The sequence below is a fragment of the Hipposideros armiger genome, unplaced genomic scaffold (assembly GCF_001890085.2).
Source record: "Hipposideros armiger isolate ML-2016 unplaced genomic scaffold, ASM189008v1 scaffold_689, whole genome shotgun sequence".
NCBI lineage: Eukaryota > Metazoa > Chordata > Mammalia > Chiroptera > Hipposideridae > Hipposideros > Hipposideros armiger.
The window spans coordinates 493,861-510,098 of NW_017732039.1; the positions used below are offsets into that span (position 1 = coordinate 493,861).

Sequence of the window (16,238 nt, forward strand, 5' to 3'; positions counted from 1 at the left end):
TAATCTGAGACATGGGATGGAGAGAGAAAACTTCTATTTAACCTTTTTAATCTTGTTTTTTATTATACTTAGTTGAGTACACATTGATCTCAGTCCTCACAGAGCTTTAACGTAGGGGAGGAGGCAATACCTTATTCATTTCTGATTCTCCGACGCCGTGCACAGTGCTTGACATTTAATATTGCCGCAATAAATATTTGTGAAATCAAATGGAATTGAAATCAGGACTTCATTCTCCTTTTTGTTTTGTTTGCTTATTTCTGGAGTGTGCAGCATGCCACTGATATTTTAAGTTCATAGGGAAAAATTATTTCAATGTGTCCTAGGCTTGGTCCCCTTCCAAACCAACCCCCAGGACAACAGTGCTCATTATAACCTTCTGTCTTTGCCATTCTGGATGGAACTCTGTGCACAGAAGTTATATACATATATGGGTATATCTATGTAACAAATAGCAGCACAGGAGCCCCCTGGGCTCCCTCAAGCTCTGGTATGACATATTTGAGCCATATAAATTCAGCTTCTCCTCTGGCATCTGTTAGCTGACTTGCAACTCCACCTCAGCAGTGGTCTCAGTTCTTTCAAAGCCGGGAAAGAGTGCAGTGTGCTGAGAGACCATGGCCAAGAATCCTCCAGAGAACTGTGAGGACTGTCACATTCTAAATGTAAGTTGATTCATATTTTTCCCCCTTTTGAGCAGAATCATGGTTTCACAGACTTATCGTACTGCAATGTGAACATTAGAAAGTTAAATCAAAGATGACTTTGAATAATGGCTTGCTATTTTAAGGATTATTGTGTATTGTTTTATTTTTCTCTGTTCTTTGCTTAGGCAGAAGCTTTTAAATCCAAGAAGATACGTAAATCACTTAAGATTTGTGGATTGGTGTTTGGTATCCTGGCCTTAACTCTAATTGTCCTGTTTTGGGGGGGCAAGTACTTCTGGCTGGAGACACCCAAAAAAGTAAGTAAATGCACATTATTGAGCAATGCTTCTGTTTTGAATTTGATTGAATTTAATTGGTGATTGACATGCATATTACTCTTAAAATGAAAACAATTAAGTCATTTTTGTGTTTGTTTTCTGGTGGTATAAAAAAATTGAATCAAGATTTTGTTCTCTTTTATTTGCCTAATTATTTTGGTAATGAAAAAAGAATGTGTTTTCTGCATTTCGGTTAGTAATGATAAGATTTAGATTTGCCCAATCTTTTATAATGCTTGCCTTTAAGGAGTTAATACACTTCCTAAAAGCAAAAATGTTACTGTAAGAAGAAAATACTTTCCATCTTTCAATTATCTGGGCAGAAACGGATGGAAAAGTAATTATACCACCACATAAGAAAAAAACACCAGAAATGGCAGCAGAGCATTTTCAGGGATTACGTTTCTGACTTAATGCATCTGCCATGAGGACAGACAGCAAACTCTTTTTCAGAAGGAGCAATTTGCATACTTGAGTTCACATTTATTTATAACTTAAAAAAATAAACTAGAGCTTTTCCGCTCCTCGCCAGCCACAATCGTCACTGTTCCACTGAGATAGTAGTGCCACAAGGTGGAAACAAATGACACCAAGTCATAAATCACAGGTATCTCAGAAAGCTTCTAATATTAGGGTCATTTGGTGAAGCTTGGCTGGCCATTGTAGTCAGTATTAGTGTACTTTAGTGTTATTGTTATTCCTGGGCTCCTACGCAATGGGCAAGTTTAGATGTGACTTAAGGAAAATCATAGTTCCTTCATGGTAACAATTTTCATTTAAAAGAGAATTAACAAATGCACAAGCTACAGGTGTGAAGATAGTTTTCTGGATTTGCCACATTTTTCTCTCTGTGCGTAGGTTGCTGTTACTGTTGTTATTAATTTGTTGTCATATGATGCTCATTTCTATTTGGTAACAGATGTAGGAAGGGAAAGGCACAAATCCAGGAAAGATGATAAGAGACAAGAAGAAAATGGGTTGGCATGGACCATTAAGAGTCAAAGGAGCGATAGGAACAGAGAGGAAAGATTATGGATTGATGTGGAAGGAGAGGCAGAGAGGAAGAAAATAGAAAATCAACTGGACAAGTGTCCAAAAGAAAAGAGAAGTAAGGCTGAGCCACCTTGGATTCTTCACCTCTGCTGCCATACCCACTTTCACTGAGTCCCAGAGGCTACCTTACTTTAAGTAGGAGGGAGAGTGAAGAACAAACCAGCCTACTTTGTTTGCCTTTTTAATCATACCTTGTTTCAGAAAGGATTTCAGGCATCACCCAATGCCTATAGTTAGCCCTTTTAACCAATGCCTACNATAATTCCATTTACAATAGCATCAAAAAGAATAAAATATTAGGAATAGATTTAACCAAAGAAGTGTAAGACTTGTACAATGGAAACTGGAAGACATAACTGAAAGACATTAATTGAAGATCTAAATACATGAAAATACATCATCGTGTATTCATTGGTTGGAAGACAGTATTGATAAAAAGGCAATACTCCCCACATTGATTTACAGATTCAACAAATCCCCATCAAAGTTCCAACTGCTTCTTTTGCAGAAGTTGAAAGGCTAATCCTAAAATTTATAGAGAAATGCAAGGGACATATAAGAGCCAAAGCAATCTGAAAAAACAGAAACAAAGTTGGAGAACTAACACTGTCTGATTTAAAAAATTACTACAAATCTACAGTAATCAAAACACTGTGATACTGACATAAAGGATACGCATATAGACCAATGTAATAAAATTGAGAGTTCATAAATAATCCCAAACCTCTATAACCAATTGATTTTTTAAAAGATTTTTTATTAAAAAATATAGCTAACATACAACATTATATCAGTTTCAGGTGTACACCATAGTTATTCAACATTTATACACCTAACAATGTGATCAGCTTGATAAATCCAGCAACCATCTGACATTGTACCACATTATCACAATATTATTGACTATATTCCCTATGCTGTATAGTACATCCCCGTGACTTATTTGTTTTACACCTAGAAATGTGGACCTCTTATTGCCCTTCACGTTCCTTCCCACCTTTTATTTTTTCAATTACAGTTGGTATTTAATATTATTTTGTATTTATTTCAGCTGTACATCATAGTGGTTAGACACTTGCATAATTTAAGTAACGATCCCCCTGACTAGTCTAGTACCCACCTAGTACTAATCATAGTTACCACCATATTATCAACTATATTCCCTATGCTTTACTTTACATCCCCATGACTATTTTGTAACTACCAATTTGTACTTCTTAATCCCGTCACATTTTTCACCACACCCTCCAACGTCCCTCTCATTTATTACCACAATAAATCTAGAACACATCTGACACAATATATGGTTATTACAATGCCATTGACTATGTTTCTTATCCTATTCCCTACATCCCATGACTACTTTGTGACAACCAATTTGTACTTTTCAGTTCCTTCCCTTTTTTTACCCACCCCTTCAACCCCCTTCCCATCTAGCAACCATCAAAATATTTTCTGTATATGAGTTTGTTTCTGTTTTATTTGTTTATTTTGTTCTTTAGATTCCACATATAAGCAAAATCCAATTGCATCTGTCTTTCTCTGTTTGACATACTCCACTCAGCACAACAACCTCCAGGTCCATCCATCCATGTCACCGCACATGGCAAAAACCTATTTCCTTCCATGGCTGAGTAATATTCCATTGTATATATGTATCACCTATTATTTATCCATTCATCCATTCAGGGACACCCAAGTTGTCCCTTGATATCTTGGCTATTGTAAATAATGCTGCAATGAACATATAGATCCACACATCCCCTCAAAGTAGAGTTTTGAGTTTCTTCAGCTAAAACTCGAAAGTGGAATTACTACGTCCTTCTTTGTCTCTTGTTATAGCCTTTGTTCTATTCTGTCTGGTATAAGTATTGCTACCACGGCTGGGTTTTGTTGTTGTTGTTTCAGGGTTTTTTATTTGTTTTTATTTTCATGAAATATCTTTTTTTCCATTCCTTTAGTTTCAGTCTGTNTCTCTCTCTCTCTCTCTCTCTCTCTCTCTCTCATTCTCTCTTTCTTCTCTGCTTCTGAACTACTTACTGTTCACATGTCTTCTTAGAGGAGCTACCTATATTCAGGCAAGCAAGGTCAGCAAAGCACTTGACATCAGGAAGGAAACAGCAAATGAATAAGAATGCCAAAATACATTCTGATCCAATTCTGCTACCACTTAGCTAAACCACAAGGTGATATGTTGCCCTACAATTAAATTGGATCCTTTTGAATTTATAGAGGAGTTAGAGGACAATAAACCCTTTTGTTCTCTGTGGCCATAATGTACTTAACTGAGTGTGTTAGGTAGCTAGCCCTTTTGACCACCCATACATGCACACCTAAACATGGGGCAGATGGCCTTCCTTGTTTTATTGTAGCCGTTGGTGCTAACAGTGCTATTCTGAAAGAGTTTATGTGTTTTTCTAAACTTAGAATGTTGCTTGCCTCAGTGCAACTATAAATGTTTACGTGGGGAACTTGCTTTTATCTTGCAAGTCGCCAAACTCACTAACAGTGCCCATGGTCCCCTCTGCTTCTGTATTATACCATCTTTGCTTCTCACTCCAGTTCCCCTTCTTGATGGATTATGAGAAGCAATCCTGTGATTCTTTGAACAAAAAGTAAAACCTAGTCAGTGCATGCACAGAAGAGGTGGGGTATGCTATTGGATGAAGGTTATCAAGAATCAAATCTCTTGTGAAGTAATACATCTTGGGATGTAATTTTCAGCAAAAGGATTCTCAGAAATTAACAAAGTTATTACAAAGAAATCTGGTAAAAGACAATAAGTGTCTCCTGGGGCAAGTTTTTCCACCTTGAGTAAAGATTGTTTGTTCTCCATTCCAATGGGGAGTTGCAATTTATTGTCTTTAATATTCAAGTCCTGTCCTTCACCACAAGACCAGGCAGCATCCATTACAACCTAAGGAACCAGCTGGAGATATGGATGCTTCACTCAGTCTACCACTACTTTCAATTTCCATACAAAGAACCCAAGAGGCCATCTGTGGTATAATACATATGGTCTAATTATTGGCTAATACTGTTAATGAGTCTGACTTATGAATCCTGGGAAGAGAAGAGTAGTCAGATTAGTCTTAGAAAAAGACTAATTGCTGAGGAAAAGGATCTACGCAACTTGCACACCTTAAAGACTCCCCCCATCCTTTAAGAATATGACCTAGCAAGACACAACAGTTAGATTAAAGCCCAGGCTTTTCTGGACTTTCCTTTACAAGCCTGTGGGACCTATGGGAACTGTGGGCCGTTGGTGGAGAGAACTGTTGATGCTGTTGTGCTTATGGATGACAATGACTTATTTGCTGTCCTGGGGCTCCCTCTAAGCTCTTAGCATTTGCTCCTCCACCCTCCACTACACCTCCTTTTTATTTTGTTTTTCAACATCTGTTTAAAATAAACAGTGTTTATTTAACATTCCACATCTGGTGTTGACATTTCCATGCCAGTAAAGTTCTCTTCCCTCCTTCCATTACTTCCCACCTTGGTATGTATGACAAATCCAGATGCTTGATCCCAAATGAGGAGTAAGCCATGCTTTATTCCCTCTCCTCACACAGCTCAGGCATGAGCACATGCATATATTCACACACACACACACACACACACACACACACACACACACACACACTGAGAGAGAAAGGGATCAAAATAAAGTAAACCAACGAGGATTAACTCTGGATGAGCTGTTGCACTCCCTTATAGCTTACAGCCCCCCTAACCCACAGCCACATATAGGAGCCATTTGAGCTGAATGAAAGCCAATCCATCAAGCTCTGTATTCAGCTTTCTTAACCTAGCAGAGGGGACCTAGTCAGTCACAGAGATTTTGAGAGAGCATCACAACGAGATTTCACTTCCAGGCAGTGACTGCCCAGGGATCTTTGAAGCAGATTCCCTGGAGAAACATTCTTGCTTAAAGCTCCCTGTATTACACATTTAACTTGAAACAATTAGAAGCCAACTCCCTAGCTAATTAATCCAACATGGAGAAAACGAGTCGGAAAAATCCCAGCCCTTAAACCAACAGTTTTTAGCTGTAGCACAGACCTTGTAGCCTGTTCCCTTTAATACTTTGCAGAATGAGGCAGAAGAGTAATAAGTTAAATAAATGAAATGCTTCTTTTCCTGCCATATCTAGGAATTTCCTGGTGACTTTAGGGATGTTTAGAAACCATAAGTTCCAAGGCACACAGAGCTATCAACAGATTCCCAGGGATGTCCGCACAACTTCTACATACTACCAGCATGAGATGAGAAGTGGTAGGGATAGGTGGGTATCTTTCCCTCCCCCACCCCCAACTCAATTGCAGATATCCATTAAAACAGTCTCACCCAAGATTGCAAGCCCGATTTCACTCTAGGCTGAGAATCCTTTGCTCATTAAAAGCACCTTCTTGCTAAGTCTGTGTTCACTTTTCCTGTGCCTATTTCTCTAATGCTAGCATTGACCAGAGACCAACTTTCTTTACTCCTCTTCTAGGCACACAGGAGATACAACTTTCCTCTGTGAGTTCCCTGGGCTTTCCTACACAGCTGTTTAGTGGGTGAAATGTGGGTCTGGAAGAAGTATTCACACCCTCAATGAAAAAGTTAGAGTTGTAGCCGGAATGTCTTTAGTCCTGGGACTGAGCTTCACCAAATGGTGCCACATCGGCATTTTAAAACAGAAGACTTTCTTACATTTTGTTTTTCTCCAAAACCATCTCGGGAGCAAAGTCCGCCCTTGTATAGCAACCCTTGCTGGGCCAGCCCTTGCTCTGAACTACTCAGAGCCGCTTCAATTATGTAGAGCAGGATTCTGGCTACTATGGGCACATTCTTATTCCATCTCTTCGCTCTCCTAAGGCAACATTTGCTGAGCAACTTATGTAGCACCAGCAAGGAAAGCCTGGGTCTTCAAAAGGACTTGTCCTTTAGTAGCTGAGAGTGAGATTGTGGCTGTAAGGGGAAAGCAACCTAGTTGTTCAAGAGGTAGTGGCAGTTCACTGGTCAACCTGACATATACCAACCCAAATCTGAGCAGATCTGATTTTGTCAGCTATTCAACATTGTATCTATCTGACAAGGGGTGGGAGATAAAGATGAGAACTGAAACTTGCCCAACAGCTTATAAGTGGCAGAGTTGAGGCTAGGACTAGAACCTGGTCTGGGGGTTCTTTCCACTATTTTTTAGCTGCATTTAAGAATAGTAGGTAGGTGGGGCAGGGAGTGAGCAGGGGAAAACTTCCCAGCCAGCTTGAGTCTGTAGATGAAAGAAATGTTTTTTGTGGTTTTTTTTTCTTGTTGAAACAGAGGAATGTCTGCTGCTTATGCCAATGTTTTTCAGGGCTGAGAACTGGTGATTGAAGATGCAGAGGTCCAACTTTACATTAGAAACGATCTGTCTGCTCTGGGTTGGTAAAGAAATACCCAGAGGCCCTTTAATTCCCACAGGCTAAGTTGGTAATAATATGGTACAATGCATTCCCTTCCCTTCCTTCCAGCCTAACACCTGATCAGAGCCAGCTATTCTGCACATTTATTTCACCTCTGGAGAGTGTACCTCATAAACAGACAGTAAAGGATGAAGGTGGAAAGAAACACAGCTAGATTAATCACAGGCTTCAAAAAACAAACCTAAGCCAAATGTCCTCAAATCCCTTTCAGGACAGGCTAAAGCTACTTACCCCCCAAAACAGATCCATCACACTGAGGTCTGAGGCAGTTTTACTCTTTATAAAAAGCTTTCTTTTCGGATCTCAGCAATTGTCATGAATTGAGGCAAAAAAAACCCCCAAAAAACAAAAAAAAAAACATCCACCACTGTGAAAGGAGGATGTTAGGGCTCATTTACTGCCTGAGTGGAGGATTTAACTGGACTGAGGAAAGAATTTCTGGGCAGGGATGAAAAATTAGTTTGTATTCTCTCCATGTTTTCTCAGTATGGTCTTCTGACATCTCTCACTGCCTGGACTTAACCACATACCTATTTCATTTCACTTCTGAGTCATATTTCACTCCATTGGTTTCCCTGTCCCATTCCAGTGTGCTAGTCCTTAGAGTTAAGACCAGTCTTATGTGTGGGTGGAGTATGAACCTATTTGAGTGGTGCTGGAAAGATGCCCTTGCCCCCAAAATATCTCTGATTCCTGGTGCCATTGTGCTTAAAATCCACCATTAGTAATCCATCCCTTTGATGAGTATTTGTCTGTTAAAAAAAATTGACAGACAATTTTTTTAACAGACAAATACCCATTGCTAACATCTTAGTGTGAAATCATTTGTCAGATTGATTTTTTTCTTTGACATAAGGTACATGAAGCACCACGAGATTCCTAGATGTCTAGACAAGAGACAAAGGGTTAGAGGGAAATGGGAAGAGGGGGAAGGGCTAGGAGGGTACATTGTGAACAAACAGAATATAAAAAGTACAGAAAAAAGAGACTTGAAACACCAAAGATTAATACCAACTTAGCAGAAGTATACTCCTCATCATACTCTATCTTTGCTCTGTCCTTCCTGGAATAAAGCTGTGTTGGGGGCAGTCTGAGTTAGATGAGCTCCTGGGAGCCCACTCACACCTCTCTCAGGCCAGCCATCCTGTCTCTGCTTTAGTATGCGCCTGCAGAAGACAAAACCATTTATTCCTTCATCTTCAGAAAGACCCTCTCAGCCCCTGAGCCAGTGAGCTTAGCAGAGAGAAAAGTATTTCTGAGGCCAAAGGAATGAGCTCAGTGTTCATATGGGCCAGTGAAACTTGCATAGCCATTACCTAGGCAATGTTCTCCACAGGGACCCGGGTGAGACAGTATGTCTGGATTTGCTCAAACTCATCCCCAAACAGTCCAAAGTGAGCCACCAGCATCGTCTTCCTAGACAAAGGACAGTCTGTTCCAAAAGACACCTTTGATAGTGGAATTCCATCTGGGTGAATATATAGCTCCCCACCCGGATTCACACATAAGTGAAGTCATTCTGATCCCACTCTATTTAGCAACCTATGATTGCTAACAAAAAGCCAAGAAGCTGGTTAATGAATACAATCAGAATGGATCCCTTCTCCCCCACCAACAAAATAAAACAAAACTTTTTGAAGGAATGTTGAAATTAATCAAGATCTGCTGAGCTTGGCAGTTTCTAACAGTTTTCATCTAGCAAGGTATCCAAGTGAAGTGCATTGCCAATAGTGCAGGAAAACTCATTCCACAGAAGTACACTGAAATTCTAAATGTCACCAATATGGTTCCACAGTCTTCTACCAATGATTGAAAATACAGCCTGTACGTTCTCTTTTGCCCAGGTAGGCAGCCTTCCAACAACCCCTAGTTTCTAACCTCATTTTTCCATGCAATAATTCATCAGTGGTGCTACTGATGAAACAAATACCCCACCCCACCCCCAATGGCTAGTGGTGTTGATATTTGTCTCAACAATGGGTAGGATTTCTAAAGAATTCTCCCCTGTTGGGAGATCTGACAAGACTGGATCTCAAGTAGATGCTGCTCTCCTCTTCTTAGGTCAGGCTGACTGAGAGCTCAATTTGTTGCCATAGGTAGAAGTTTCCCAATCTGGCTGCAGAGCTGGAACTGATGACATATTTATAACTAGAAGCAAATAACAAGCCTAAAGGAATTTGCTACCTGTCACAAACCAGGCCACACTTCTTGAGGTAACTTCACAGTTGCTGGAAGTTTCTAAATACTGTTTTTCTTTACCTTTTAAAATACAGTCTCTTAAAAAATCTTGTCAGTGCTCAAAATCTCTCTTTAAGAAGATGAGAAATTGCCATGGGTGTGAAAAACTTATTCAACAAATACTTAAGTGCTGACCAATTCCAAGGAACTGTAGGGCTACTAAGAGGTAAAGGACATTGTCTCTTGTCCCCTATTCAGCAAACACATTGACTTTTCACACTTGGAGTAACATTGTTTCTACAAACCCTTCCAACTTGTTTTTCTACTTGAGTTGGGGAAAATTTGACCAGGTTAAACTAACACTCGGTCACCGACACAGGCAGACATTAAAAAACAACCTAAACTAGCACAAGTTCTAACAGGCTGCCACGGAGAACTGTATCATTAGAAAGCAACATTGGCTCTGTAGATGACTTGCTTTTTGGGTTTTTAGTTTACCAATTTTTTTTGTAAGGAAAAATGAGTAAGAAGAAACTTGGTAGCTGAAGGCTTCCCAACAAGAATAAGAGAGACTTCCACATGGCACCATCAGGTCTGGCCTGATTTGTGACAGGTAGCAAATTCCTTTAGGCTTGTTATTTGCTTCTGGCTATAAAAATGCCCTCAGTTATAGGTAATGGGCTTACTCCTAAATTAGGATACTCTGTAATACTGGTCCTCTTGGTCCTCAGAAAAAGAAATGTCTCTTTTAGAGGGTAGGAGAGAGTCTGGGGTTTCATTTCAGCCATTCAAGAACAACCTGACAAGTAGCCTTTCCAAGGCACTCTTCTTGGGAAACTCCATATTACTTAGTGCAGGGCACTTGACACAGTTGTTGAATTCTATATACAGGAGAACTTGGAGGACTTGAAGCCAGTCGAATCAGGTTTGGAAAACAGAACTTGGGAAAAAACTGAGTGGGATTGGTTAGCCCATAAAAGAGAAGGTTAGGGGAAGGCAATAAATGTTTCCTGGAGTTTAAAGGGCAAAATGAAGGTCAGGATAAGACTATTACCTAATATTGGCCAATGGTAATATTAGTCTTCAGATTCAAAAAAGACTGTGGAGCCAATATTAAAGCCTTGGAGAGATGACGAGATAAAGAGCAATACCTAAGCATTCTATATGTGTTCAAATATCTTTCTCAGCCCTAGTGAATTGCATGGGGAGTGAGAGGTGACCCCTGAGCACTTGTAAAGGCCAGTGGTAGCATAAAGAAGCAAAGGTTTTAGGTGATCCCTCTGCTCAAGACAAGGAAGTAATACTTTACAGGCTGGTTTGCAAAACACCACTTGCTATTTAGTCAAGGCTATCAAGAAAACTGTTGGGATTCTTAGTTCAGTAACTTGGCCTGAATACAAAATACTGGTTCCAAAGAGATCCCCATATCAGCTTCAATGTCAAGAGCACTTCACTTTAATCTCAAGTCTCAGAGAATTCCCAATGGCAAGCTCCTGAGATGGTGCCTCACTACAAAAGTTCTGAAAAGAGAAGGTTGCCCCAGACATTACTCAATTAAAGTGTCTTATGAAGGGACACATTGAGTACCTTAGAGCTTGTTTTCCTCTGCTTTCCCAGACATACGACATGGAGCACACTTTCTACAGCAACGGAGAGAAGAAGACGATTTACATGGAAATTGATCCTGTGACCAGAACTGAAATATTCAGAAGTGGAAATGGCACTGATGAAACTTTGGAAGTACATGACTTTAAAAATGTAAGTTAGATATTTTTCCCATTTAAAATATTAGAACATTTTAGTTGAGTTGAAAAATAGCCTGTAGCTTCCATTTAATTTATGAGACAAAGCTTTCCCTTTGAATTCAAATTTTGCTAGCCTGAGGCCCTGACAGATCATGGAACTCATAAATTGTGGCTATTTCAGGTTGTTGTGGTTTTTTTTAATCTGTTTTATAGGGATACACTGGCATCTACTTTGTAGGTCTTCAAAAATGCTTCATCAAAACACAGATCAAAGTGATTCCTGAATTTTCTGAACCAGAGGAGGAAATAGATGAGGTATGTAAGAATAATAATGGTAGTAAAAGCCATCATTTATTGGGTGCTAACTATGTGCCAAACATTGTGCTAAAGGCTTAACTCTCATTTGATTCTCACTTGGACCCTATAGATAGGTACTATTATTATTCCCATTTTCAGATGAGGAAACTGGGACTCAGAACCAAACAGTGACTTGCCCAAGGCCACACACCTAGAGAGGAGCAGATTGGGATATTCAAGTCAGGCCTTAAAAAAATAAGTTAATGCTTTTAGATGCAACACTGTACTTTTATACCCGGGTAGCCATTAACATTATATAGCTTTGCTCCAAAACCAAAGATTTCTAGTAAGTGGGGTGAGCAGTAAAACAAAATCAATCTAGCCTAAGTCCTAAAAAGAAAAGTTGCAAGGCACCGGGGATCCTTGCCACTTTTGTCATACTGTGATATTCACCTATTTTAAAGATTTTAGTTCATTCACCTTACCATTTTATGCTGGGCTGCTAGTGAAATAGTCCATTTAATTTCACTAGGAAAGGCAAAATCAAAGTAAGAACCACAGTGTAATACAATTCTCTGAAAACATACTGCTGGGCCAGGGTGAGGTAATCTAGGGTACTAGAGCAATCACTGAATGGCCCCTGAAAGCCCAGGGGGAGATGGAGGATTATTGCCTAAAATGCAGCCATCAGTGAAGCCCTTGAGGCTCTTAATTTTTCCTTGAGGTTCTGTCTGCAATCACCGTATGTTTCTATCAGTGGAGGAAGAAGGGGAATCTTCACTAAGGCCATATTGTGAGAGAATACCCACATCGTAGCCAGGAAGAAACAAATGTTTGTTTGGTTTGGTTTAGAGTTTAACTGGCAAATCTAAAATGAGATTATAGCGATGACATGGTTGCTTCTCTCTATACTATAAATACCTATTTTTCTTTTTTCTCTCTCTCCCCTGTCCTTTTTCACTTTTCTCCTACCCAACTCTTTCCATCTTAATTCTCATCTACCCATTTATCCTTTTCTTATTTGGGGGGTGGTGAGGTGGGGTGGGGAACACTTTTTCCTTTCCCTTACCCAAGTCTCAGAGGTGTCATGGGTTCCCATGGGCAGGCTGCTGATCTCCTCATGACCAGAGAAGTTACAGACCCTTATTATTAGAATTTCCCCTAAAAAAGTTGTTCTGCTTCCAAGTTCCATGGTAGTGAAAAACTGGGGAGATTTTTTTTTTCAAATATGTAGAAGTTAGATGCATCTCAGGAATAGAATAACTTCCAGGATATTATAATTACTATAGGAGGCAAGGGTAAGATGAAAGGAGAATGAATAGGATAAAATCTACTATATCCAATGTCATATGCTGCATTTTGCAGGAAATAATGTAAGCATTTGAGTAGAGCCAGCCAGCAATGAGAGTCCAAACTGACATGACAGTATTTATTTTCTGAAAAAAATAAAGGCAAAGGCCCATAATGTCTCATTTTGGCCCTAATTTATTCTTCAGTTACTTTTGCCAAATCTTTTAAATAACACAAGAATTCATCTCATGATAGCGAGATTACTTTATCTTCAAGATAAACTTATTTTTTATATTCAGGCTACAGATTTTTTTATGAGACAAATTTGTGGTCCTAAATGACAAAAACCCTCTTATTTTCCTCACCTCTGTATTCATGGTTTGTGCATGTTAAACACGCAAAACAGGTACATAAATAGCCCTGATTTTGCTAACAAAGCTAGTCAGCATACCAACCTCATTTTATACAGTCCCTTTCAATGACTCCCAAGGTCTTTACAGACTCAAGGGCAAAGGAGCTAAGACGTGAGAGTTTTAAATGACCAGGGTAGGATTATACAAAGCCATATTTCAGAGAATAAATAAAAACACCTAAATCATAAGGCTATAAAGAAACAAAAGAGAAAATGAAAAATCTTATTAAGAGAAAGGCGGAAAATGCTGACGCCCAAAAGACAAATGAGTAAGAACTAGGTATACAAGACAGCTACTTCCAATCCTAGAAACCAAAAAGAAGGTAGCTCTCTTGACAATATGAGAAAGGCTACCTAAAGAAAGAACACTCTGTGAGACAAACTCTAAGCATCTAGAATGAAAAAAGTAAAATAGAGGTAAGGCCAGTGAAGCCACAAGCTGGGGACTTGACTTTAAAACTAAAAGGACATCTTTTGTGCTACACATAGTTAGCATTAACAGGCAAATCTTGTGAAACCAAAATATAAGGTTCGATTGCTATTTCATCGCATCTCAACAACTTAGAATATGGCAGTTTTTTTCAGTTTGAGATCAAATCCGGCTTGCAACCCTAGCTGCAAACCTAAAACAAGGCAGGCACTTGCAACATCCATTTATGCATAGAAGAGAAAAAACAAATGGAAATTATTCAGGATTCAGAAGCCCAAATTAAAACATACATGGCCCAGTGAGAGGCCCAGATAATGATGAAAAGCCTTCCTGACTTTAAGTGAAATGGTAGCAGAGAAGGTTCCTGTCTCAGTGAGCAGCCTTACTGTTAAAAGAGGGATGGGTTGTTAACTCTCCCAAGGGCATCTACCGTATGCAAGTCACAGAGCTAGTTCACTGGCAACCCTGGGATTGAGATTGTTATTCAGACTCAAAATATAGTTTGTTTTTTCAGTAGCCCGTAATGTCTCACTCGTTTGATTAATTTCTCTGCCTATCCCCACCCTGAACTACTTTCTTCTCGCAGAATGAAGAAATTACAACAACTTTCTTTGAACAGTCAGTGATTTGGGTCCCAGCAGAAAAGCCTATTGAAAACCGAGACTTCCTTAAAAATTCCAAAATTCTGGAGATATGTCATAATGTGACCATGTATTGGATCAATCCCACTCTAATAGCAGGTATGGCCTCCTCCCCCTCCTCCTCTTCCATCTTCCCAAAGTCAGTAACAGGTTAATGTTCCCAACATTCAAAGACTACATTTCTAGAAAAACAAATGATCGGCTTATATCTTCTTAGATGAAACTGTATATGCTGACTGCCAGTGAGGAGAGAATTTTTCACAGCCAAGTTATAAATCAGATAAATTAATGCTGACAACCTTTTAAATATACCAGCAAAGGTAACACCACCCTAATGTGACCAGTGATAGCAAAAAGCTAATCTGTCTTTCTTTGTACATCTATATTCATTGCAGTCAGGATACCAGACTATTGCTCAAACCACTGTGTGCCCAACCCAAGACCAGAGGAGAGAAGGGCCAAAATAATGCTCTGTTGTCTCAAGAAGGATTGTCTATGTCAAATGGTGGCATTCTCCCCCAGAAGATAGGACAGTCACTGCAATACAAATGCCTTTGTGGCTGTTTTGGGAATCACTATAAAAGTAATTGTGGGCTAGCAGTCCAGAGTAGAGGAGTCCAGCTGTCAACTTCCAGTCAGCCCATAGAGAAGACAAAGATCTCTGGATGCCTTATTCTGCCCAGCTAATGTAGAACTTGGCCTCCCTGGTTCTGGACAGCATAGATTACTATATTACCCAAGAGAGGCCATTCTAACTACTGCAGGCATCTATTGGTACTCCTCAACTTTAGAAAAAGGCAACTAAATGCAATGTGGTATACTGGGTTGGATGCTAGAACTTCTGCTTCAAAGTGTTCTTTTTCTAAAGGACATTAGAGGAAATAATGATGAAATCTGAATAACGTCTGTAGTTTAGTTAATAGTATTGTACCAATGCTAATTTCTTAGTCTGATTATTGTCTCAGGTTTATGTAAGATGCTAACATTAAGGGAAACTGGGTGAAGGATATACAGGAACTCTGTACTATCTTTGCAACTCTTTTTGTGAATCTAAGATTATTTCTAAGTAGAAAGTTAAAAAAATTATGATGGGAAAGAGAAGGGGAGAGGAGGACAGAGGGCACTGAATCAAATCAGGCAACCAAAAAGCATTTGAAGACCTACTGTGGATAACATCATTGGGGGAGACACAAAGGTCCTTTGTCCTCAGTTTTTAATTTAGTGTGCTAAGAAGGCAAAGCAGTAAGTGTTTTATGCCAAATGAGCAAAGAAGTCTGTGTCTATGGAAATAGTTGGATTTCTTTAGGAAAATCTTAAAATATCAGCTGAAGGATCTTGTCACGCGTGCTGAAATGATGGCAGTGAGAAGACACAAGGAAAATCTCTACCCACAAGGGCCAAGCACTTCTTTCAGAAACGTTTGAAAGCAGTTTTATATTTATTTTGGTATTTATCTCTACTTTGTATCTATTAACTTAGTTTCAGAGTTACAGGACTTTGAAGAGGATGGTGAAGACCTTCATTTTCCTACCAACGGAAAAAAAGGCATCGAACAAAATGAGCAGTGGGTGGTCCCTCAGGTGAAGGTAGAGAAGACCCGTCACACCAGACAAGCAAGTGAGGAAGAACTTCCAATAAATGATTATGTGAGTTATGTTCCTGTTATTCTTTTTTTTTTTTAAGATTTTTATTGGGGAATTGGGGGGATGGGAACAGCACTGGGGAATTGGGGGAAGGGGAACAGACAAGTTCCTGTC

At 39.4% G+C, this 16,238-nt stretch overlaps 1 protein-coding gene across 1 annotated transcript in view; it reads left to right on the top strand.

Moving 5' to 3' along the window:
• Positions 1-397: 397 nt before the first annotated feature.
• TNMD (tenomodulin) overlaps positions 398-16,238 on the top strand; it is a 16,812-nt gene continuing 971 nt past the window's right edge. Inside the window, exons 1-6 of the mRNA XM_019626781.1 lie at positions 398-665; positions 833-964; positions 11,284-11,424; positions 11,625-11,726; positions 14,427-14,580; positions 15,961-16,127. Coding sequence (XP_019482326.1) covers positions 618-665; positions 833-964; positions 11,284-11,424; positions 11,625-11,726; positions 14,427-14,580; positions 15,961-16,127 — 744 coding nt within the window. The 5' untranslated portion in view covers positions 398-617. The remainder of the gene's footprint in view (positions 666-832; positions 965-11,283; positions 11,425-11,624; positions 11,727-14,426; positions 14,581-15,960; positions 16,128-16,238) is intronic.